The 25,685-nt window shown below is 49.8% G+C and overlaps 1 protein-coding gene across 1 annotated transcript in view; it reads left to right on the top strand.

Annotated features, from left to right (window-relative positions):
• ALDH1A3 (aldehyde dehydrogenase 1 family member A3) overlaps window positions 1-25,685 on the top strand; it is a 43,101-nt gene that overhangs the window by 5,700 nt on the left and 11,716 nt on the right. The window contains exons 3-9 of the mRNA XM_055556186.1: window positions 2,178-2,318; window positions 6,813-6,942; window positions 7,249-7,310; window positions 9,611-9,739; window positions 11,254-11,367; window positions 13,228-13,330; window positions 15,585-15,769. Of these exons, the coding sequence (XP_055412161.1) occupies window positions 2,178-2,318; window positions 6,813-6,942; window positions 7,249-7,310; window positions 9,611-9,739; window positions 11,254-11,367; window positions 13,228-13,330; window positions 15,585-15,769 (864 nt within the window). The remainder of the gene's footprint in view (window positions 1-2,177; window positions 2,319-6,812; window positions 6,943-7,248; window positions 7,311-9,610; window positions 9,740-11,253; window positions 11,368-13,227; window positions 13,331-15,584; window positions 15,770-25,685) is intronic.

Genomic DNA, 25,685 nt, shown 5'->3' with positions numbered 1-25,685 from the left:
TGCTTCGTAGACACATGGCCCAGAATGGGATCAATTAGGGACCCTGTGCTGTAGAGTCCTTCTCCTTTGATAGATGTTTTTCCATCTGTGAGGATGACTTCAGCCGTCCTTATCACGTGGCTAAAGGAAAGGTTTTTATCAATGATTTGAACCTGGCAGCATTAAAGAATCTTTCCTGAAAGCATTTCCGGCTGGCTGGTGTGTTTCACCAAATGCAACATTCTGGCAGGAGACACTTTTTAAAAAAAAGACTTGAAGGAGACCAAAGACTTGCTAAGTCATGCAGAAGTAATAATGTTATGCAATTGCCAGATTTTTTTTTTTCCTACCAGAAACTTAAATGATTGTGTAAAGCTATAGCCTATAACCCTATTTGATAGTGCAGGGTATATTGTATAAGTTATGTGTTATATATGTAATATATGAATTTCATTATTATATATAAAGCTAAGTGACTCCTGAATATGTCCTTGATACATTTCGAACCATAAAATATCTTTTGAATATGTGTCATTGGGGAAAAGGTTGAAAGTACAGCTTTTGTAAGGAGGGAAGAGAAACGGAGCCGTCTTCTCAACCACTGGAGTACTTATCTGATGTTCATAAATATGTAGGTAGTGTGAACAACATGTGTAAAATAGGCTTGAGTTTGATTCTAGTAGCAGGATTTTTGTGACGGTGTGCCATGCACCGTGTTTGTACCTGTTCCGCCCCTCCCGTGTGCAGCACCCCATGAAGAGCTCTGTGTCTATAATACTAGCACCGAGGAGCTTATGTGAAGACATCAGGGTGTAGGGGTGGGACACGATGCTGAGCTGGTCTCCCAGGTGTAGTACACGGGGGTCAGGGAGCAGTGAGATCCCTGCCATGGGCTCTGGCTCATCCCATGGTCTGAGTGACTGTTCCAAGCACCAGAAGACAGAGGCTTCCCCATCCTTGCAGCTGGAGAATTCCTGGCCTCCAACCCCAGAGCCTGGGACAAGGAATTCAAAGCCCTAATATCTCCCTTGCCAAAGTTTCTACTCCCCTCCAAACCCATTTTGGATACACAGAATCTTGGTGGAGTGTCCCTCTTGACTGGTGCTGGGTGTCCACTGCTGGCTGCATCTCCCTAAGGAAGAGAGGCTCAGAGGGATCTGGGGGGTGAGCCCCTGATCATTACCAACCAAAGCCTCAAACCTCATTTTCTTGAGCATAAGAATGGATGTCAGGGAATTCCCTGGCAGTCCAGTGGTTAGGACTCTGAGCTTCCACTGCAGGGAATGCAGGTTCGATCCCCAGTCAGGGAACTAAGATTTGCAGGCCACATGATGTGGCCAAGCAATATTAAAAAAATAAAAATTTTGAGAGAATGGGAGACATTACTCTAAATAGCTCTCGTTCTTTCCTAGTAAAGAAGATTTGATTGTAATTTTTCTGTTAGTGCCCAGAAGATCCAGTTCTTTGTCTATAAAATGATCACAGCTCCCAGGGGATAGCTGATAGTGTTGTTTAGCTGCTGAATCACGTCCAGCTCTTTTGTGACCCATGCTCCTCAGTCCATGGGATTTCCAGGCAAGAATACTAGAGTGGGTTACTATTTCCTTTTCCAGGGCATCTTTCTGACCCAGGGATTGAAATCGCATCTCCTGCATTTCAGGCAGAGCCACCAGGGAAGCCCCAGGGGTAGGTGAAGTGAGGCTAAAGGGAGAAGTCCCTGATGTGGACTTTTTCAATACCGTCAGTTCTGAGACCCAGAGGAGGACTCTTGCCCCCGTTCTTGGACCGCATGTGGTTCTCAGCTGGAGTAAAGTGCCAAGACAGACATTCCCCACCTCATTGGTGAGCTGTGGGAATGTGTTTGTGTCCAAACTTAGGTAGCAAGTAGATGCTCTCTTCCGACATAGGTCAGCAAGAAAAATGATTACAGTCAGTGGTTTTATGACTCTTTTAAATACTTTGTACAATCAGAAGAAAAGTTAATCCTTGGCCCTTGTAGAAACCTTGAAAGACTTAAAGCAAAAACAAAATCCCTTAAAAGTCCCTGACCATTGAAGTGATTAGAAACCTGGCGACTGCTCTGAGTTGCCCGCCCACCTCCGTCCTCTGTGCCGGGATGGAGGCCGGATTCTGCAGTTCCTGGACAGCCGAGCCCTCCGCGAAAGGTGACACGCTCTCTCCGTTGTTCGGCCTTGCAGCCTGACGTGGACAAGGCTGTGGAGGCCGCACAAGCCGCCTTCCAGAGGGGCTCTCCGTGGCGCCGGCTGGACGCCCCGAGCCGTGGCCGGCTGCTGCAGCAGCTGGCGGACCTGGTGGAGCGGGACCGCGCCGTCCTGGCGGTGAGTACCTGGGACCCGCCCCGGGGAGGGGGCGTGGCCCGCTGGCCCCCGGGGCCGCCCCTTCCCGGCGCAGGAGAGAGAACTGGGGAGCGGGGTCGGGAGGGGGAGGGACCGCGCCGTGCTGGCGGGGAGGGGGCGTGGCCCGCTGGCCCTCAGGCCCGCCCCTTCCCAGCGCAGGAGACAGGAGTCGGGTGCCGGGTCTGGAGGTGGTGGGGTTGCGCTGCCTTTTGAGGCACGGCTCTCCAGCCCAAGGCCGGCGTCCGCACCCCTGGACTCAGACGATCCGTTCTGAGGTCACACTTTTGCCCCTGCCGCTGTCTTCTCTGCCTGAGGAAGTTCTGATCCACTAGTGGCTCCCAGGCTCGAGATGCTCACAGACAGCCGGGCTGGGCCGTCCCTTGGTCCTACTGCACAGTTAGAGCTTAACTTGTTTTCTTATATCAACTCCTTTCCAAACTGAAATTTAACCTCATCCTGAGGGACAGTGTCTATGAAATTACAGGTGTAATGTGCTGGTGTGGTTTTTCTAATACTTATTAAAATAAATGCCACCCCTTGGCACAGAAAAAGTGTCCTTATATAGCTTAAAAATCACCCGTTTCACCCTTGAAATGGGCAGTGGTAAGTGTGTGTGGGGTGATGGTGAGGGGATAACTTAGCTACAGGAAACTTCAGAGTGTGAAAGACCTAGGTTCAAACTGCAGCTCTGCCGCTTTACCAGCTGTGTGACTTTGGACAAGTTGTCCAGCCTCCCTGAGTGTATGTTTCTTCACGGAGAATGTCACTATTATTGATATCTGAGTGTTGTGAGAATGATCCACTTAAAATCCTTTGCAGTACCTGTCATCCAGTAAGCACTAAACAGATGAAGTTATTAATAATGCCATCTGAGGACCAGGTTCTAAGCTCAGCTGTGTGTTCTCCTGGTGATTTCTAGCACTGTAATTCCTCAGCTGCAAAATGTGTGTCTTTATTCATCCCATTGCGTGAGTTGGGCTGCTCTCATGAGATGAGCTGTGAAGACATTTAGGAGTAGCAAGTGCAGAGTTTACTGGGATCCTCAGACCTTCCTTTGGTCTCAGAGGAGATCCTGGGGCCCTGGCGCCTTCTCTTTTGCCGCCTGCACACACAGCTCTCATAGCTCAGACTCCCGTTTAGCACTTGTCCCAGAACTGGAGGCCCAGTTGGTAGGAAAGGAAACCTCCTTTTTGGCCTCTGATTTGGAAAAACCGTTCTTTCCTTTCTTGATTTGATGTTGGGAATGAGTGGTCAGGTGGACACCCTCATGGAGGTCAGCGCCAGCAAGGACGCTGAGGTTCTCTTGGCCCTGCGTGTGTGTCATGGGTGGAGGCTGGAGAAACTCCGTTTCGGGTGCTGCTCTGGGGTGTGTTGCCCTGCGGGTGCGTCCACAAACACGGAGAGACCTGCAGCTTCCTTCCTCCGCCCCAGCTGGCCAGCCTGCAGTGGGGGAGAGAGATTCCCTCCAGGGTCAGTGTCTCTCTCCACAGAGCCTCTGGTTCTTCCTGCAGCAAAAGCCAGTCTCAACTCTCAAGCTGCCAAACTGGCTTCTTCAAAAACATTTCTGTTTTCCCCCAGCATGAGCTCATCTGTCTGCAATGTCCGTGAGGACTCAGAGCAGGCGGGAGAGGATGTGCCCGGTACCCTCCCCTCCCTGTCCTTAAGCGTCAGTATCATCTTGGGGCGTGGTGGCTGCAAGGCCCCCCCCTTCACCTTCAGCCCTCTTGGCTGTCCTGGAAGGCTGCTGTGAGTGCACGTGGAGCAGGGTGCCTCTGCCATCAAGACTCACTGCCCACGAGAAGCAAGGTCCAGCTCTTCACCACACCGTGGAAGGGACAAGCGAGTGACCGGCAAATACAGTTTTTAGAACCCAGACCGCATCAAGAGAAAGCACACCCTTGAGAGGGTTTTCCTGCCTTCTCCTGCACAAAATACCTCTTCCATCATGTTCCCTTGCCAGCTTGGTGGCTCTGATGGAGCTGGGCCTGAATACTTCGTGTTCAGTGTTTGGAGACCGTGGGCAGATCCAGTGAGCCTGGCGCTTTCTCCCTCACCGCGGTACCTGGACCCAGGCTCTGGTGTTCGGATGCTCATCTTGGGAGCCTCCAAAGAGGAGCTGTCGCTGTTTGCTCTCGTCTCAATCAAAGCCCCACTTCTGAGCCCTTCGTTTCAGCCTCAGCACTAGGGCATCGTGGTCACGTCCCTACCGCACTTTCCCTTCATTCTTTAGTATTTAAGGGTTACCATGTGTTGATTTCTCAAAAGGTATATTTTTATCCTAAAATGTTAAAAAGAAACTTAAAAGCAGCTGTGGTTCTCTCATGATCCAGCCACAATAATTGTTTAAAAGTCCCAGCGAGTAGCTAACTCTTCATCTCTCTGCTTCATGTCTGCATAATCACCTGAAAATTGTTTTTGATTTTTTTTTTAAGAGTTTCCTTTCTAAAGCTATCATGACCCAGTTTTGCTTTGAAAGATTCCATAACACCAACCTGGCAAATTCCTGTTATCACGAGAGTAAGCAAACGTGACTAAATTAATAATAAAAATAGTCAATGGTTGTTGAATGCTCACTCTGTCCCAGGCTTGTTGCAGGCACTTGATCTGTAGTATTTATCATCCTGTTTAAAAGATAAGAATGCTGTGGCCCAGAGAGGTTAGGTCCATCTGTCCTAGTTTACCCAGCCGGAGGGTGAGCCAGGACTGGAGCTGGGCAGTGGCCCCGCATGTCCCCACAAAGCTCTGCCCAGCCCTTGCCTTTTTTCCCATCCCTGAAAAACGCCAAGAACAAGCTCCAGGTTCTGCTGATACACGACCAGATGCTGTGTGGAGCAGCTGGGCCCTAGAGAATTTTGGCATTATTTACAATTGTTGAGTTCCCCCTGGGAAAAGAAAAGTTCCAACTTGGAATGTAAATCAATAGGAGCCAAAGGTACAGTGTACTGGCTGTCACATTGCCCTGACTGGGTCCCTGAGCAGCTTCCACAAGGCCTGAGACACACCCCAGACCCAGAGCAGCCCTGTCATCTCTAGCAATACACACTCCTGTCTCCTCACTGTCCCCAGATGAGGACTGCTGACCACCTGTCTGGTCCCAAAAGAGAAAATGATGACAATCGTCACAGCTCTTATTACCATCATTTGAACAGTGGATGTGACTGGTACCATGGGCAGACACTGCTGTTAGTGCTTTATGAATGGGACTCCTCTAACCCACACAGTACTCCTGTAAGGTAGATACCATTATTAGTGCTGTTTTACAGATGAGGGAACTGAGGCAGGATGACATTCAGGGACTTGCCACAGCTGCTCAGCTAAGAAAAGGTTGCCTCCTGTTTAGAGAATGCTTGGTTCATTCCTGAAGCAAAGATAAAGTGGCCCCAGCCTTTCACCTAGCCATCCTACATGCCCTGGTGCAAAAATCCAAGGCAGCGGCCTAAAGAGCATCACTGACCTGACGGAAGTCAGAAGGCCCAGATTCAGTGCCAGCCATGCCCCTGCCCTCTTGATAACACAAATGAGTCCTGAGCTCCGTTAGCCTTGGTGTCTGCACCTTGAAGCAGGAGTAGAGCCGTCCGTTGGAGACAGCCATCCGTTGGAGACGAGGCGTCTGCGCCTGCGCACGGAGGGGCCTCTCTTCCTCTGTAAACCGCCATCTCGCCCCAGCGACTCTGCGACCAGAATCCTGCCCTGGGCTCTGTGTCAGGGTGGCTGCTTCCTGCAGCCACGGATGACGATGGGCGGCTGCAGCCCTGGACTCACCTGGGGCCGCTTGTCTGAGGGACACTGGGGTTCTCGTGAGCCTGGTTGGAAACAGAAAAGAATCCGTACCATTGAGTGGCTGCATGCTCGCCTGGGGAGCAGTCACCCCTCACCACCCAGGGCGAGCCTGCTCGCTTCCCAGCCCGCATCCGCCTGGCTGCGCAGCGCAGGACTGGCGAGGAGTGCGGAGTCGCACCTCTGTGCTGCTTGTCGACTCTTTGGGGTCCGGCATGCTTTCCACAGCTATGCTGGTCCTAGAGGCCGAGAAGAGAGAACCCGGGGCCCCTTCTCCTTTGTTAGGGGACCTAGCCCCCTTCCCAGCCAACCTGAAGCCGGCACACCTTCGGCGAGCTTCCTGGAGCGTGCGGACTCGCGTGGCCAACGGCGCTCCCGAAGGACGACAGGAGGCTGTGCTAGAGCGCGTTTATTCTCTCCCAGAGAGGCGCCAGACCAGCCGCGTGCCGTCCTTCAGGGGACACGTGGCCATGCTCTGGCCGATCCCCCAGGTTGAGGTGTTCTGAAAGAAAAGCAGTCCTTGACAGCCTGGGACAGGTCTTCTCTTGAACTTGCTGTCTTGCTTTCCGAGACTCGCGTGGCTGGGAGGTCCTGAGGGCAGCACTCCAGGACCCTGCTCTCTCTCCCTGCACTGTCTTTACCAATCTGAGGGTCAAACGGAAAACCGTGTCTTAAAAACATGTCATCTTATGCTTGCAGACCCTGGAAACGATGGACACAGGGAAGCCGTTCCTTCATGCCTTTTTCATCGACCTGGAAGGCTGTATCAAAACCCTTCGATACTTTGCTGGGTGGGCAGACAAAATACAGGGAAGGACCATCCCCACAGGTGAGCCAGCTCAGAACTCCCGGCCCGGTCTTCTTTCTCCTCCAGGCAGCCTCTTCAGAGCAGCCTCTTGTTTCTCTCCAGAGCATCCTTCCCATGCCCCCCGGCAAAAGAAACGGCACCGTGCGGATCCTTCCTCTAAGGAATTTTGCTTTTGAAATTGAGTTAAACATCACTTCTTTACGAAACAGATAAAACTTAGAGTTGACACTTTGATGGGCCTCTGGGTTTGTTTCTTGTCTTTTTAATTATGTAGGATTCTTAAGCTCGATCCATATGAGATTAAGAGATTCTTAATGTCTCTTCCAGATGACAACGTTGTGTGTTTCACCAGGCACGAGCCCATTGGTGTATGTGGGGCTATCACTCCTGTAAGTACGGCAGCTTTTCTCGTGAGATCTGTAGATCCCACTCCACTGCACTTCGGTCTTTGGAACCAGTCTCTAATGGGTTTTCACTGCACTGGCGCTAGTGGAGCATCGCAGTGTGGCATGGACCTTGATGCTTGGGGGCCGAGATGGATCCGACCCCATTCCAATTCCAGGAATGCAGCAGAAGACACATGGATTCCAACCAGAGGGGTCAGGAATGGTCAGCTCCCCTTGGGCAGGAGGCTATCAACTGGGCCTTGAAGGATAGGAAAGAGTTGTTCCCCAGGACAAAGGGGTTTCTGAGTATAGGAATGGCCTGCAGGAGGGTGGAAAAGTGTCTGGCTACTTGGGGGCAGCAGCGGGATAGCTGGCGAGGTGGGAACTTAGGCAGGGACAGAGCGAGGATGAGGAGGCGGACCCGGCAGGTGGTGCTGCCCAGCGTCCAGCACCGTGGTGCCCAGGGCCCAGGACTTTACTTTCTGGGTAGGGGAGTGCCTGGCAGGTGCCAGGGTTGCTGTGATTCTGCTGTCTGTGGGAGGAAGGCCCAGGCCACTGCGGCAGCTGAGGAGGCAGGCAGCAGTGTGGAGAGGCTTGGAGAAGCACTCTCTGGGGGCAAGGAAGGTTTGAGAGCCAGTCAATGGTCAGGCCAGAGGTGCTCTTGCCCATCAAGTTGGAAGGGGGTCCCCTAAAGATGGATGTAGATTGAGAAAAGAAGAGGGCCCAGGGGAGCTCCATGGACTGCTAAGGAATCCCAGGAAGAAGCCTGAGCAGCCAGGGTCAGGGGCCCCCAGGGACGTGATACATATTCAGAAAGAGATTGTGGTCGATGCAGTCATCTCTTACCTGGAAATTCAAAACAACAGAGACACCTACTGTTAGATGTGCTCCCCAAGAGAGGTGCCGGGGGTATCTTCGATGTAGCTAGGGCCAATGGAAAGGGAGCTGGGCACATGGGCTTGGGCCTTCCAGAAGCTGCAGTGAGAGAGAAGGGAGCCGGGAGGAGAGGCAGAGGCCAGGAGAAGGTGCAGGTTTGCTTGTTGGAGAGGAGAGCTGATGGCATCTGGGTGCTCAGGAGGGGGTCTAGAAGACGAGCAGACCCCGGGGACCAGTGGGGCTGTGCCTGCTGTCATCAGCCAGCCTCATGGGCCCCTGGGACCTGGGGTGTTCTGTTTGGTGTACAGTGGTAGGAATCTCAGACAGAGCTGGGGGTGAAATCTAGCTGGCTGTTCGTCAGCCCTGCTGGGGGAGAGGCATCCATGGAGCCTAAGGAGCCAACTGGGGGGAGTGGGCACAGAGATGAGGGTTGGCCAGAATCAAGCTCGGTGTGCTCTTGGAGATGCTCGGTTTTACCTCGTCTCATCACAGATGACACTTAGGCAACAGTGCAGTGAGGGAAACGAGCCTGGCTGTGAATCCGGCCTTCATCTGACAGTTGTGACCTTGGTCCAGTGAGCTCACCCTCTGCACCGCGTCCCCTCTTCTGTCCAGGGGAGTGGCAGTGTGACTGTCCCCGCACAGGTGTGTCGGGATCAGATGAGTTCAGCGTTTGGAACTGCACCAGGCTCACAGTGGACGCCCAGTGGGTGAGGGTGCTTCTCAGGCCTGATGCCAGGGGGACTTTGGTGTCCCTGCCTCTGTGGGGAAAGGAGGACAAGAAAGTTTTCCAAGATGAATGTCACCAAACACCCATCAGGCAGGGGTTGGTCTGTGCTCTGTAGGAAGAGAGATAGGGTGGCATCTGAGTTGAGGAGAGGCAGGCCTCATTCCTTTGGGGCTTTTCCCAGATACTAACATGCTGCTGGCATTGTTAACCTGCAGGAGGACACAGTAGCACACCTAGAGCAAAATCCTCTTTGCAGTGACCACCTATTAGCATCTCCTAGGATGCAGTACAGGAGACGCTGGGCAGGAATGCAGTTCTGATCATTGCATGCTGCTGTTGCTCCTGCTTAGCTGTCTCATTCATTTCTGATCTGTGCGACCCCATGGACTATATGAGGACCCCTCCAGGCTCCTCTGCCCATGGCAATCTCTAGGCTAGGATATTGGAGTGGGTAGCCATTCCCTTCTCCGGGGGATCTTGTGGACCCAGGGATCAAACCCGGGGCTCTTGTACTGCAGGCAGGTTCTTTACCCCTGAGCCACCAGGGAAGCCCCTGACTGTTGCATACTCCTGCATAACCTCCTATACCCCGCATCTAAACCATGCAAAGCAAGTGTTCCACACAGGCATCCCTGGGCCTTGGGGACGGCGTCGTGCGCAGCCCCAGGGCCCCCAACCCCTCTGTGTTTTGCTGCAGTGGAACTTCCCTCTGCTGATGCTGGTGTGGAAGCTGGCTCCTGCTCTCTGCTGCGGGAACACCGTGGTCTTGAAGCCGGCGGAGCAGACCCCTCTCACCGCCCTCTACTTGGGCTCTCTGATCAAAGAGGTGAGACGTCCCAGGAGAAAATGCTCTATGTCATCAGGAACATTCCCACTCCCGGGAGCAGCGCCACCGCCAGAGATGAGCCTGCCCTGCAGAGCCGGGCCGTGCATGCCCACGCCCACTGGCTCCCGGCTGAGTGGGACGGGAATGCCTCCTGGTTTCACTTGGCAGCCGCTCCTCCCCACTCCTGCTTGTGGCTGCTGAACTAGAAGGGACTCCATTCCTCCCCCTGATCCTAATGAGAATGCTTATTCTGATGACAAGCTCAAACCTGTGGTCTCGGGCCAAATGTTTTTTCTAGAGAATTTGCAAGGGGGTCGCTTGAGAGGTGACTTCTCCAGACCCTGTCTGTGTGGTGTCCGTCCTTCTCCTGGAGCTGTGACCCCCACCAGCAGCCCCCCAGAGGGGCTACTATGAGCCCCAGCCTCCTCCCCAGTGCTGGCTCTCAGGCGCCTGTCCTCTCCCTGGCAGCCACCACTTGGGGAAATGAGCTGCTCAAAGGGCCACCTCCTTCCAGACACACCTGGCAATGTATTTCAGTCATTCTGTCCCCAAACTGTATGTTGCAAAGATTTTTTTAAAAGAAACAGGAAGAAAAGAGGGATGGGAGGAAAGGTCCATTCATTTCAACTCTTAGCTAGGCCAATACAACCAGGAAGTGAAACATTTATTGTTTAGATGTAAGGCTGCAGAGCCAGCAACTGATCGGTTTTCTACTCTCCTCTGACCGGTGATGTGGGACCTGATGACATCATATAATTAGACTTACAGATTCTAAAGTCACAGTTGTTTAAAAAAGTGTTTAGGAAAACTGAAGACTCAGGCACCATGTCCTAAAATCTACCATTTCTGAATTAATGTGTTTTATAATAACAAAGAGAATGGCATCCCCCAGTGGAAGAGCATTCCCCCCACCCTCCAGCTCATTTGCGCTGCTCTTGGTTAATAAAAAGCACCTAGCATGTGCAGAGCACCACGTGAACGAAACGTTGCTCCCCACCTTCAGGATGTGCTAGCTCTCAGAGTGACCCAGGTTCAACAGTCAGGGACTTTGAGGGAGTGAGACCATATTGCCATTTGGAACATTAATGGGACAGATTAAAAAAAAAATAAGTTGAAGCTGAGGAAGTGTATTTTGCAGATGCCTCTGAGCCTGGGGGCTGTCACCAAGGTGTCCCTGCTCCCTCAACACACAGACAGATACAGACACACAGAGAGAGACCCATACCGACTCACACACACACACACACACATGCAGACACACGCAGAATGGTGCTCTGCTACAAAGGGCAACTGCCGTTTTGTTCAGAAGCCCTTTGGGGTAGGCAGGCCACCCGGAAGAGGGGTATAGGCCTCACCCTGTCCCAACCACTCGCTGGCTGACTGGGTCTGGCCCTGGAGAGGTTGTCGAACCTGGGCCCAAGCTTCCAGGTGAGGCTGCCACTCCACTCAGGGACCTCGCCCAGCCGTGGCTCTCCTAACCTCCTCCTCTGAACACCGTCTCAATTTCCTCCCAGGTGGGATTCCCTCCGGGCGTGGTGAACATCGTGCCAGGATTTGGGCCCACAGTGGGAGCAGCAATTTCTTCTCATCCTCAGATCAACAAGATAGCCTTCACTGGGTCCACAGAGGTAACTCCTTACCCACCGGGGAGGCCACTGGCTGTCGCTGGGAATTTTTCCTTTAGAGGCTAAACTGTGATGCGTCCCTGTGCTAAATCTGACCCCACTTTAGTACATAGCAATAGTTAAAAAAAAAAAAAAAAAAAAGCTACTGGTCCAGTTTCCAAACTAAATAAATATCTAATTTATTCATTCAGAAGCCTCAAAAGAAAATACTGTTAGATAAGATAAAAATGTGAAATAGCCATAGGATAAACTGCATAATCAAGGTGAAAAAAAAATTAGCCTAGGGTGACTGGCAATATTGTAGTACTGATCACACATTTGAAAGTGTCAACTTTTGATTCAGAAAGTCCATTTTGAAGTAGCTGCTTAGCAACTACTGTTTTCATGAGCATTCAAGGACGTACTTTCCATTATATTGTATCTATACTATATGATGTTTTACAGCCATTACAATAAGGAAAGCTGGGCCATGATCTATTGCTAAAGCACACACACAAATAGTAAACTGCAGGAAAGTATATACCACATATACATACACACACACACACACACACATATATATATACACACACACATGTATATATGTTTCCTTGGAGAAAGAAACAGCAACCCACTCCACTATTCTTTCCTGCAGAATTCTATGGACAGAGGAGCCTGGTAAGGCTATAGTCCATGGGGTCACAAACAGTCAGACATGACTGAGTGACTAACACTACTATATATGTGTGTGTGTGTATATATATATATACTATTAATAAAAAGGTGTGTGTAGAGAAATAGAAATTGCCCGGAAAGACTCCCAAGAAATTCTTACTGTGGCCTCCTCGGTAAGTCCTGGGGCATTAACAGATGAGGGGAGATAAAATCTTTCCCCTTTAATTTATATGCATCTATATGTGGAATTATTTCTAATGAGAAAGCACTTCTGTACTTAAAAAATAGATGGATAAAATCTCCCAGGCAATAAGCGTGCCTATCTCTCCTAGTTTCGTCCAGCAGGGGTCCCCAGCCCCTCTTCTGTGGCTGGAGGACAGGATCCTCAAGACGGGACAGAGGGGTGGGGGCAGAGAGGAGCCCCCCGCAGTGGCTCCCAGGTCTCCTGTCTTCTCCCCGACAGGGGGCGCGTCCCTGCCCCAGCTGCCCTCTCTTGGGACCGTGGGGCTGCCCGTGGGGCCATCTGGCTTGTCCCGGCGCATCGGCTCTGAGTGCCCTGCTTCATGCTGGCACCCTCCCCTCAGCCCTGGGGAGCCCAGCTCCGCCCCCTGCTGGCTGTCTGGCCCTAGGCCCCGGTGTGCCCTGGTCTCTGAGTCTGCTGGTCCTGAGCCGGTGGCCCCAGGACGAGGCACTGCTGAGCCAGGCCCCCCTCCAGCGGTGTAGGAGTGACGGGCACAGCTTACAGAGTTACCACGGTGAAACGGAGAAGCCGTTCTCTCCCTCCTCCTGGGGCACTCGGTCATGGGGTGCATTTCCAGAGAATGGGCACCTTCCCGTCCTGCAGATCAGGTCCCCCGTTTCTCTAGCCCTTGGAGGTCCCTCAGATCAGACCAAAGGGCCGTGCAGAGCGGCCGCCCCTCGGTCCCTCAGTCAAGACCATCTGCTGCTGGCGGTAGGCGGCAGGCGAGGTCAGCTCCGCCGCACGCCGTGGGTGGCCGTGGGCGAGCCATGGGCCTGTGAGGCTCCAGTCCACCCCTGCAGGGAGCCGCTCAGAGCCTGGATTTCAGCCGGGTCATGGTCGAGTCCAGGAGGACACGCTGCGAGAGCCCAGGGCACGGAGTGGGCAGCACCACGGCCCAGGGCCTGTTCAGATCATCCCACCACTTCAGCTCTGTCTGAGGCTTCTCCTGTCTGGTTTTTATCCCGAAGGTTGGGAAGCTGGTTAAGGAGGCGGCCTCCCACAGCAACCTGAAGAGGGTGACGCTGGAGCTTGGTGGGAAAAACCCCTGCATCGTGTGTGCTGATGCTGACCGTGAGTCTCCCCACTTCCTGGAGTCGCAGAGGCTTCATTCGGTCCACAGCTTTCTCCTCACTTCCTTGCCTGAGTCAGAACCAGTTGAGGGAAACAGGCACACGCATTGCAGGGACGTTTCTCCACCTTGGGTCATCACATAACAGGCAGATGGAGACCCGAAGGCCAGCTTCACTGGCAGTGGGAAGCCGCCCTGGAGGAGGGCATAAAAATGTGTAGCCACAAGGGCCGCCTGTTTCTGCCCTTCGAGGCTGAGTTTTCCTTCCCTGTCCCCGCAGAGCTGGGGCCGTGACAAGTGGGTCTGGGTCTTCTTCAGAGCCCCTGTGGGGGGCAGGGGGAGGTCAGGAGGAGGGGACGGGCACCCCACAGTCATTCAACACTCTGCCCTCTAGCTCAGTGCTTCCTGCACCGCTTGCTGGCTCTGGAGGACTTGAGGGGTTCCTTTCTTGTTTGTCTCAAACCTGACAAATCAGAGGCCCGTGGCAGGGGCCCTCAGGAGTATCCTGCTGGCCTGGGTGCTGTCTTTCCCTTGACTGTCTCTTCCCTGGGAAAGCCTGCCCGTCCAGAAGCGTGTGTTTCATGATACAACATTAAAGTAAGCACTATTCTGGGTTGCCGTGTCCAGAAGAGGGAAGAAAGGGCCACGTCGGGCCGTGGCTGACCTGCTGGCAGGGTCAGCTGCCCAAGGTGTGACTTCTCAAGGACACTAAAAAGCCTTTGCCTCGATGAGCACCTCCCTGCCTGCCCACTGGTGCCTGGGATGCCTTTCAAGCAGTCCGAAGCCTCCCGTTCCATGGTCAGATAAGGTTGGAATTGCACAATTCCCCGAGAAGAAGTGACCCTAGCGTTGTTTCTGGCCCAGATGTAGATCACTGATAGCAGTGGGCTCCCAGCGAGGGAGAGGACTGGGCGAGGACTCAAGCACCACCGAAGGAAGGGGAGCTGGGTGTGAAGACAGACTGCTTGTTTTCGCCTGGTTTGCTGCTTCCTACAGGAAGTAGGACCAGTGTTGCTAATGGTCTGTGCAGCCACGTGGGGCAGTCCTGGGTGCTGCCCCGCTGTGACCCACATGTGGAGCTTGAAGCTCCAGTCTCAGAGAGCAGGACTCCTGTTGTGCCCTCCTGTGACTCCAGATCCGGACGCCCCTTCTGCCAGTCAGCGCGCCCTCTTCCGTCCCAACCGGGAAGCCTGCAGCAGAAACACGGACTCCTGTCTGAGTGTTGGCTTGACAAGGGTCATAAACACCCATCTCCTGTTCCTCGGCTGGGCAGTGCCCATCCACAAAATTCAATCCTGGCATAGCTGGCATCCCAGGCATAGTATCAACAGTAACATGCCACCGTCTCCCAACACGGCAGCTGCCCGCCTCTGGGTGCTGTCAGGAAGTAAATGAGCTGTTTTGGAGCAGGGGTAGTTTGAAGCTGCCTAGGAGGAGGTGGGGTGCAGGCAGAGACAGAACCTTGTGACGCTGTCCAGCTGTGACAGTGACTGACACAGAAGCCCTTGCTTCTGGGTAACGACGGCTCTCAAAGCCCAGAGCAGCCTTCCTCAGAGCTGCCCAGAGAGCAATGCTGGCTGACGTGGACCCTCCACCCACGTCCAGGGGGGCCTGGCTCTTGCTTTATGCGAAGGGAAGCTGCCCTGGAGTTGGGGGGTGGGCAGGTGGGCTGTAGAAGCCCCTCAGCAGATGTCAATGGCCTCTCTCCCTGAGCACCCTGCTAGTTCAGCTTGAGTACCTGGTTTTATTTCAGTGTAGCTCTACAGTGCAGATCCAGCCTTCATTAGGCAGAATCAATACATTTTTTTAAACCCTTTTAAGTCACACATAGTGTTGTGTTCCTTTCATAAGCTCCCCCTTGTCATTCAAGGTGGAAAATTTCGGCCCCTTGAAAAATTCTCACCAACTGGTCAACATCAATACTTACAAAAGGTTATTTTATAGACCACTAGTCCCCAGAAAAGGAAGGGGAGGGATCCGTGGGCAAGGGAGATGGGGATATGAACAGTCTCCGTGCTCATTAGCGCAGTAAAGATGCTGAGACATCCAGCAGTCAGGGACCTATTTAACCCAGAACTCTGTAGACCCGAAAACCCCCTTTCCCATCCTCTGCTTTTGCGAAATGCTGAGCAAAATTAATGTCTGCAGCGCAGCCACCCGAGGCCTGTTTTCCCGTGTGGCAATTAGAGCTGCAGCTGTCGCCCGTCCAGCCCTAACGACTTAATCGCTTCCTCTCCCCGCCGCCCCTCCCTGCAGTGAGCTTGGCGGTGGAGTGCGCCCATCAGGGAGTGTTCTTCAACCAAGGCCAGTGCTGCACGGCCGCCTCCAGGGTGTTCGTGGAGGAGCAGGTCTATGACGAGTTTGTCAGGCGGAGCGTGGAGTATGCCAAGAAGCGGCCCGTTGGAGACCCCTTTGACGTCAGGACCGAACAGGGCCCCCAGGTAACCGAGGCGTCACGTCCCAAGTGCATGTTGGGGGGTTAAGCAAGCAGGGCTCTGGCCCTGCACAGCTCTGCTGTTCCCTGGCTTCAGGGTCCTTCTTGAAGCAAGGGCTCCCTTACCCGCTTGCCTGCCCTTGTTCCAATGCTGACTGACAGTTCAGTCCTGTCAGGCCTTGGTAGGGTTATGAAATCACAGTGAACACGCAGACACTTGACTCTTCACGGCAGGTAATACTGAGCTCTGGGCCTTGGCAGAAGGGAGGCATTCCTGGTTCAGAAGCCCGTGTGCCTGCACCCCCCAGCCAGAGGCACCTCTTCTCTGAGCCGCAGTGTCCCCAGGAGAGAGCCGCAGGCAGAGGCTGCTAGCTTAGCTGGCCTGTCTGCAGGAGTGAGTCAGAAGCCTGGCTGAAAGGCAGCAGAGTGCGGGTGGAAGTGGCACCTGGGGTCAGAGGCCTAGCGGTCTCCCAGCCCATGGGAGTCACAGGACGAGGTGACCATCAGAATCCCAGCAGAGAGGGCTCAGAGGATCGGGCTACATCTCTGAACAGCAGGAACATGTCTCTGGCGGCCTGGTTTGCAAAGCTAACAACAGGATGAAAATGATCATAACGCCAAGGTTTAATAACCTCAGGAAGAGGGCACATCCTGTATCGCTTTCTAACTGTGCAGGGCAGCAGACGGATAAATATTTAAAAGAGGACAGCCTAACCATCACATGAATTATTGAAATGGAGCTCAACAGCAACCCACTTTACTTGTAGCCAAAGTCCTGCTCCAGCCAGGAAGTTTCAAATCACATGTCAGGACTCACCCATTTGCCTCTGTCCCGGGAACTAGCGACTCACCCACTGCATTGGCCCTGTGTGTTTCCACAGGAAGCCATGGAACTGAGGACAAGTTTGGCTCTGGAATTTTGTGAAAACCACAGGCTCCTGCCAAACCTCAGTTTCCTCATCTGGAAGACAGAGCTATTGATGCATATTAAGGAAATTTCAAGGCATCTAATAAGTTTTTATTCTTTAAGGGGAGAGGCATTAAACGGCAGGCTTCCTAAGCTAGGTGGAAGTGAATGTACATGACTTCAAGCCACATCAGTTAGGTCTTGCTTGACTGCCGGGGTCCAGCCCCGGTGGATCCAGGGAATTCGAAGCTGGGATAGCGTCGGCGAAAATCAGGAAACAACTGCTTAATTAAACGTTTATTAAGGATATAAAGAGTGGTGAAATAAGGACAGCTCAGCGAAGAAATTCAGTGAAGAAAAGAGGCTGAATAAAATTCCAAAGCAGGGAATTTACGTCACCTACGAAGGCCACAGGCGTCCTCCCTTTCTCCCGAAGGAGAGGAGACACTAGGGTCTCCCCGGTCAGATCTTAGAAGCCCAGGCAAAATTAGTAGGCTTGACGAGCTTCCCTGCCTCAGAGGAAAAGTTTAGCTAGAAGGTGAAAGAAAGAATGACATGGGGAGATGAAGTTTCGGTGAACAAGGCCCGTACTTTATTTTCCAAAGTAGTTTTTATACCTTAAGTTATGCATAGAGGATAATGGGGGAAGGGGTAGAGTCATGCGGTAAGCCAGGCTTTCTTCCTGCAAACTTATCATATGCAAAAGTTTAGGTGATTTGCATCATCTTCTGGCCTGGAGGCCTGTTAACATTTTAAGACCCTTTCTTCAGAAAACTTATTTTTCTCTAAAGGTGATTAGTCAAGCGCCACCCTCCAAAAGCATTAGATAAAGTTGCATTCCTACAGAGCAAAGATGTGGTGGGCTATAACAAGAAAAAGAATTAACTCAAGGGTCCCAGGTTACAAACATTAAAGCTACTATTTACACCAATTATATTAATCAATACACTGCCAGGGACACAGCAGGTAAGGGATATGGAGACTTAGCAGCAAACATTGGCCTAACAAGTGAAAAACCCTTCACCAATACAATTTCTAATCAATCTTTTAACTGCTCAAAGGAATCTGTATTTAGACAGTTTAGAACATCTCATGCCTCTCACAGCTGGGAGGCTCTGAGCAATCACATGTGGCCGGAAAAACCTATTCAGGCAGGCTAGAGGACTTCCAAAGGAGTTTGTAGGTTGAAACACTGTCACACCCAGGAATTATTAACTGGAGCTGTAAGCTAACTCTTTTTTCAGAGAGAGGTAGTAGGGGACAGCCCCCCGTAAAGTCAGAGGTGTAGGTGAAAGCACAAAGCAGAAAGTAGGCAGACTCTGGTTTTAGGGGTAGATGCTCGAGAATTTCCAGGGAGACTCCTGAGGCTTGATCCCGCCTTTGCGTATGCCAAGCCTCCTTCCTCATGACCTTTGCCACAGGAGGATTTCCTCACGCTGGCTCCTGGCAGTGATAGACTTCCAGTTGAGCTATTCCAGATCCTGAAAGATTATGCTGTGAAGGTGCTGCACTCAATATGCAATATGCACTCAATATGCAATATGCCGGCTCCCGGCACTTGACCATCCTTGGGGGGATGCCTTGGCTGGGGAGTGGGGAGGACCACGTGGAAAAGGTGTGTGTCTGGCCACGGCGCCCACCTCTGCCTTGGCCCAGCCCACATGCTGTGGTTCTGGTGCCACGTGATCCTGGTGGAGAGAAATATCTCTACTTGTGGCCAACGCTCCGCTTCCTGTCAGGCCTCAACCCCCAACCTAGTAGTGGCCAGTGAGACAAAGTCCAGCGGCCTTGGTTGGATTTCAGGTCTGCGTACAGACATGGCCACAAGTCATTATCGAATCTGCTGTGATTGTGAAGCTAATCCAGAATCCGTGGGAAATATGTGAGCTGATCCATCCTAAGGAATCCCTTTTACCCCATCATTATTCGTAAGTCTCTTTCCAAGGTTTCAGGCTTGACTTCTGAAGCCAGATATACAAATCTCTTCCAAGAGAGCGGAGTGGTGTTGATTTCATCAGTGCTTTTGATGCTGCTGCTGAAAGTCCTATTGAAAACTCCCTTAAGCCATCTAACTTCAGTATATTATTTAGGGATGCTGCTGAGTTTTTTTTTTTTTTTTTCTCCCAAAGTGCTTTTTCATCTACGTTAATAAGATTTTACTCTGAGAGGATTTACAGCTGTCTAAATAGTCCTGTCTATCTCATGCCAGTAAAACAACTAGCTGACCAGCTCAGGGTCCACTACAGGCAGCCGGCATGCTCCAAAATTATTCAAGTTTATTTGGCAACTGAGCAAAGAGATGCACGGACTCACACAGGCCACCTGGTGCAGGGCAGGGTCCCAAGTCCTCTCCACCCTCTCCTCTCAGCAGAGCTGCTCGCTGCCTTGGCTGCCCTTGGGCCCTGCTTCTCTATCTCTGGTGCGGCGCTCTGGCGCAGCCCTCACTTCATAGCAGGTTCTTCTCCTGCACTGTGAGACGGAAGCTGACATTCATGGAGGATTATTAGATTTAAACAACATATTCACACAGACTGACCAGGGAGAGTCAATCTGGATGGGTAGAGTCTCCAGGGAGACCCAGTGCTGGCTGCAGGATAGATGGTCTTGGAGGCAGAACATGGTCAGCGGCCACTGAAGATCTGTAGTTTGCTGAAGCCCCACAAATCTCTTGGTCTCCGAAGAGGAGGAAAGAGCAATCCTGGCTTTTAACCCAAGACTTGGTTCACCCAGAGAGAAATTACCAGATTACCAGACCCGTTGTAATTTGAATTACTTTTTGAGATGGCAGTACATACACATGGGGGGCTTACCAGGTGGCAGAGTGGAAAAGAATCTCCCTGCCAATGCAAGAGACATAGGAAACATGGATTTGATCCCTGGGTCAGGAAGATCCCCTGGAGGAAGAAATGGCAACCCACTTCAGTATTCTTGCCTGGAAAGTCCCATGGACAGAGAAGCCTGGCAGGTTACAGTCCATGGGATCACAGAGTCAGACACATCTGAGCAACTGAGCACACATACACATACACATGGTCAAAAGCCAAAATACATATAAAGGTCAATAGTGAGAAAGCTCCCTTCCATTCATTCATAGACATGGTTATTACGCTTCCCTCCATGGGTATCCTGTGTACTTAGTTCTTAGGTGAAAAGTCTCAGAATTTTTGTATATACAACCAAAATTGAGTATGTATACAAGAATGTAATATGAATTCTTGTCTCCCCTGTTTTTACCCCAGATACCTGTGCACAATATTGTTTTGCACCTTGATTTTTATCCCCTAACAAGAAACTTGAAGAGCCTTCTGTACCATACCAAACCACGGGAACCTGCCTTGTTCTTTTCTATAAGTACATAGAATTCCACTGTATGAATCCAACAGAATTTTAGAAACATGTACTGATAAGTCTGTGGGTGTGTGCAATCACGTACAGCACCGCAGAGTATGTCATTCTGCATGTGTGCAAGGAAATCCACAGGACAAATTGCCCAAGTGGGATTGCTGAGTGAGAGAACATTTGTAATTTCTATAAGCATCACCAATTTACCTTCCAAAAGGATGAACCAGCTCATGCTCCCACCAACCTTGTATGAGCCTGCCTGTTTCTCCAGCCTTACTAACAGAATATGTGTAGCGTTTTGCCCATCTAATAGTTCAAAATGATATCTCATTTGTTTTTAATGTACATATATCTCTTATGGGCTTCCTAGGTAGCTCAGCTGGTAAAGAACTCGCCTGCAATATGGGAGACCTAGGTTTGATCCCTGGGGTGGGAAGATCCCCTGGAGGAGGGCATGGCAACCCACTCCAGTATTCTTGCCTGGAGAAAGTCCAGTGACAGAGGAGCCTGGTGGGCTACAGTTTATGGTGTCTCAAAGAGTCGGACGCGACTGAGCGACTGAGCACAGCACAGCACAGCACAGAGCATAGCCTATCTCTTATAAGAGTAAAGAGGAACATGTTAGTATTATGTTTAAGGGTCATTTATGTTTCCTTTTCTATCAACCATGCATATCCTTTGCATATTTTTCACTTGTACTGCTGATCATTTTTTTGTCACTTATAAGAATTCTTTGCATCCTAGAGAGATTAGCTTTATCTATTATGTGACTTGTCAGTTTTTTCCAGTTTGCTGTTTTGCCCTTTGACTTTGCTTATGATGCTTTTGCCTTCCTTTTTTACTTACTCAAAATTATTAATCTTTTCTTCTTGGCTTCTGCATTTCAAGTCATAGAAAGGCCATCAGCACTCCTGTTTTACCAAGGCGTTCTCCCACCTGAGAGAATTTGAAAACTTTTTATGACTTCACCTTTCATGATTAAGTCTTTGATCTATTTGGAATCTATCCTAGTACAAAGTGTGAGGTATGGATCATGTTGGTATTTTAACACTGAATCCACATTTCATGAGATAACTGGTAAAGGTGCTTGCATGGTTTGTGCCCACTCTTTCAAAGAAAGCCAGCCTGTGCCTCAGTGACAGAGTCATCCAAATGCACCATTCAGTTCAGTTCAGTCGCTCAATTCGTTCAGTTCAGTTCAGTCACTCAGTCATGTCCGACTCTTTGCAACCCCATGAATTGCAGCACACCAGGTCTCCCTGTCCATCACTCAAACTCATGTCCATCGAGTCAGTGATGCCATCCAGCCATCTCATCCTCTGTCGTCCCCTTCTCCTCCTGCCCCCAATCCATCCCAGCATCAGAGTCTTTTCCAATGAATCAGCTCTTCACATGAGGTGGCCAAAGTACTGGAGTTTCACCTTTAGCATCATTCCTTCCAAAGAACACCCAGGACCGATCTCCTTTAGAATGGACTGGTTGGATCTCCTTGCAGTCCAAGGGACTCTCAAGAGTCTTCTCCAACACCACAGTTCAAAACATAAATTCTCTGGCACTCAGCTTTCTTCACACTCCAACTCTCACATCCATACATAACTACTGGAAAAACCATAGCCTTGACTAGACAGACCTTTGTTGGCAAAGTAATATCTCTGCTTTTGATTATGCCATCTAGGTTGGTCATAACTTTCCTTCCAAGGAGTAAGCGTCTTTTAATTTCATGGCTGCAGTCACCATCTGCAGTGATTTTGGAACCCCCAAAAATAAAGTCTGACACTGTTTCCACTGTTTCCCCAGCTATTTCCCATGAAGTGATGGGACCAGATGCCATGATCTTCGTTTTCTGAATGTTGAGCTTTAAGCCAACTTTTCAACTCTCCTCTTTCACTTTCATCAAGAGGCTTTTTAGTTCTTCTTCACTTTCTGCCATAAGGGTGGTGTCATCTGCATATCTGAGGTTATTGATATTTCTTTTGGCAATCTTGATTCCAGCTTGTGCTTCTTCCAGCTCAGCGTTTCTCATAATGTACTCTGCATAGAAGTTAAATAAGCAGGGTGACAATATACAGCCTTGACAAACTCCTTTTACTATTTGGAACCAGTTTGTTGTTCCATGTCCAGTTCTAACTGTTGCTTCCTGACCTGCATATAAGTATCTCAAGAGGAAGGTCAGGTGTTCTTGGATTCCCATCTCTTTCAGAATTTTCCACAGTTTATTGTGATCCACACAGTCAAAGGCTTTGGCATAGTCAATAAAGCAGAAATAGATGTTTTTCTGGAACTCTCTTGCTTTTTTCATGACCCAGCAGATGTTGGCAATTTGATCTCTGGTTCCTCTGCCTTTTCTAAAACCAGCTTGAACATCAGGAAGTTCACGGTTCACGTATTGCTAAAGCCTGGCTTGGAGAATTTTGAGCATTACTTTACCAGCGTGTGAGATGAGTGCAGTTGTGCGGTAGTTTGAGCATTCTTTGGCATTGTCTTTCTTTGGGATTGGAATGAAAACTGACCTTTTCCAGTCCTGTGGCCACTGCTGAGTTTTCCCAGTTTGCTGGCATATTGAGTGCAGCACTTTCACAGCATCATCTTTCAGGATGTGAAATAGCTCAACTGGAATTCCATCACCTCTACTAGCTTTGTTTGTAGTGATGCTTTCTAAGGCCCACTTGACTTCACATTCCAGGATTTCTAGCTCTAGGCAAGTGATCACACCATTGTGATTATCTTGGTCATGAAGATCTTTTTTGTACAGTTCTTCTGTGTGTTCTTGCCACCTCTTCTTAATATCTTCTGCTTCTGTTAGGTCCATACCATTTCTGTCCTTTATTGAGCCCCTTCTTTGCATGAAATGTCCCCTTGGTATCTCTAATTTTCTTGAAGAGATCTCTAGTCTTTCCCATTCTGTTGTTTTCCTCTATTTCTTTGCATTATCGCTCAGTCATATCCAAGTTGTTGCGACCCCATGGACTGGAGCACACCAAGCCTCCCTGTCCATCACCAACTCCCAGAGCTTGGTCAGACTCAGGTCCATCAAGTCAGTGATGCCATCCAACCATCTCATCCTCTGTCATCCCCTTCTCCTCCTACCTTCAGTCTTTCCAAACATCAGGGTGTTTTCCAATGAGTCAGTTCTTCACATCAGGTGGCCGAAGTATTGGAGTTTCAACTTCATCAGTCCTTCCAATGAATATTCAGGACCAGTTTCCTTTAGGATTGACTGGTTTGATCTCCTTGCAGTCCAAGGGACTTGCAAGAGTCTTCTCCAGCACCACAGTTCAAAAGCATCACTTTTTTGGTGCTCAGCTCTCTTTATGGTCCAACTCTCACATTCATATGTGACTACTGGAAAAACCATAGCTTTGACTAGATAGATCTTTGTTGGTAAAATAGTGTCTCTGCTTTTTAATATGTATTATGGGTTTGTCATAGCTTTTCTTCTAAGGAGAAAGTGTCTTTTATTTACATGGCTGCAGTCACCATCTGCAGTGATTTCAGAACCCAAGAAAATAGTCTGTCACTGTTTCCATTGTTTCCTGTTACTTGCCATGAAGTGATGGGACCAGATGCCATGATCTTAGTTTTCTGAATGTTGAGTTTAAGCCAGGTTTTTCACTCTCTTCTTTCACTTTCATCAAGAAGCTCTTTAGTTCCTCTTCACTTTCTGCCATAAGGGTGGTGTCACCTGCATATCTGAGGTTATTGATATTTCTCCTGGCAATCTTGATTCCAGCTTGTGCTTTATCCAGCCTGGCATTTCACATGATGTACTCAGGATAGAATAAATAAGCAGGGTGACAATATACAGCCTTGATGTATTCCTTTCCCAATTTGGAAGCAGTCCATTGTTCCATGTCAGGTTCTAACTGTGACTTCTTGAACTGCATACAGGTTACTCAGAAGGCAGGTAGGGTGGTCCGGTAGTCCCATCTCTTGAAGAATTTTCAACAGTTTGTTGTGATCCACACAGTTAAAGGCTTTAGAGTAGTCAATGAAGCAGAAGTAGATGTGTTTTTGAATTCTCTTGCTTTTTCGATGATCCAACAGATGCTGGCAATTTGATCTCTCATTCCTCTACCTTTTCTAAATCCAGCTTGAACATCTGGAAGTTCTCAGTTCACATACTGTGGAAGTCTCACTTGGAGAACTTGAGTATTGCTTTTCTAGCATGTGAGATGAGTACAATTGTGAGGTAGTTTGAACATTCTTTGGGATTGGAATGAAAACTGACCTTTTGCAGTCCTGTGGCCACTGCTGAGTTTTAGATGGCATATTGAATGCAGCACTTTCACAGCATCATCTTTGAGGATTTGAAATAGCTCAGCTGGAATTCCATCTCCTCCACTAGCTTTGTTCATAGTGATACTTCCTAAGGCCCCCTTGACTTTGGACTCCAGGATGTCTAGCTCTAGGTAAGTGATCAGACCATCATGGTTACTTGGAATTATGATCTTTTTTGTATAGTTCTTCTGTGTATTCTTGCCACCTCTTCTTAATATCTTCTGCTTCTGTTAGGTCCATACCCTTTCTGTCCTTTATTGAGCCCATCTTTGCATGAAGTGTTCCCTTGGTATTTCTAATTTTCTTGAAGAGATCTCTAGTCTTTCCCATTCTATTGTTTTCCTCTATTTCTTTGCATTGATCACTTAGGAAGGCTTTCTTGTCTCTCCTTGCTATTCTTTAGAACTCTGCATTTAGATAGGTATATCTTTCCTTTTCTCCTTAGGTTTGCTTGTTTTTTTATTCAAATTTGCTTAAGTTGAGCCACTTTTTTACCTGAAACTCACAGCTACAGCAAACCTGTCTAACAAAACTCTGTCTCTCCCAGCCAGAGTGAAAGGGATTTACAACAGAGTCACAGTAAGAACAAGGTTCCATGGACTTGGTAAGAAGGACCATTTTGAGTGGGGAGAGCACTTCCCCACCTTGAGTCTCCCAGAGAGGTGCCCTTTGCCAGCTGGTTGAGTATAACATCCACAAGCTGGATATTTATAGGGTACACTCCAGCCGAGGAGACCCCTTAAACAAAGTGGCAGAAAGTAGAACTCTTCTGATGAGCTGGCTCCCCGCCAACCAGGAGCAGCCTGTCTACCCCCTCGAGCCTCTATTTTGTGTCCACAGGTGATGAGTAAGGTCGTCAGCATTATTTCTCACTTCTCTGCCCTGTGGTTGGAGAATTCCAGTAAGTGTTACACTCTGATCTGTGGTGCCCTAGGAGCAGTGTGCAGTTTTGCCAGATAAAATACAAGGCAACTAGTTCAAATGCTGAAGCTTAGGCTCCAATATTTGGCCACCTGATGCAAAGAGCCAACTCATAGGAAAAGACCCTGATGCTGGGATAGATTGAGGGCAGGAGGACAAGGGGGCAACAGACGGTGAGATGGTTGGATGGCATCACCGATTCAATGGACATAAGTTTGAGCAAACTCCGGGAGATGGTGAAGGACAGGGAAGCCTGGCATGCTGCAATCCATGGGGTCACAAACAGTCGGACACAACTTAGCAACTAAGCAATGACAACCTAGTTCAGATAAACAGTGGATACATTTTTAGCATAAGTATCTCCCAAATATTGTTTGGGATTTGCTTATACTTTAAAAATCGTTTCTTGTTTTTTTGGAATTCAAATTTAATTGGGTATCCTGTGGTTTTATTTGCTAAATCTGACAACCCTAGA

The sequence above is a fragment of the Bubalus kerabau genome, chromosome 19, assembly GCF_029407905.1.
Source record: "Bubalus kerabau isolate K-KA32 ecotype Philippines breed swamp buffalo chromosome 19, PCC_UOA_SB_1v2, whole genome shotgun sequence".
Lineage (NCBI taxonomy): Eukaryota > Metazoa > Chordata > Mammalia > Artiodactyla > Bovidae > Bubalus > Bubalus kerabau.
The sequence above is the reverse complement of the archived record's forward strand: the minus strand, read 5'-3'. Positions and strand labels throughout refer to the sequence as shown.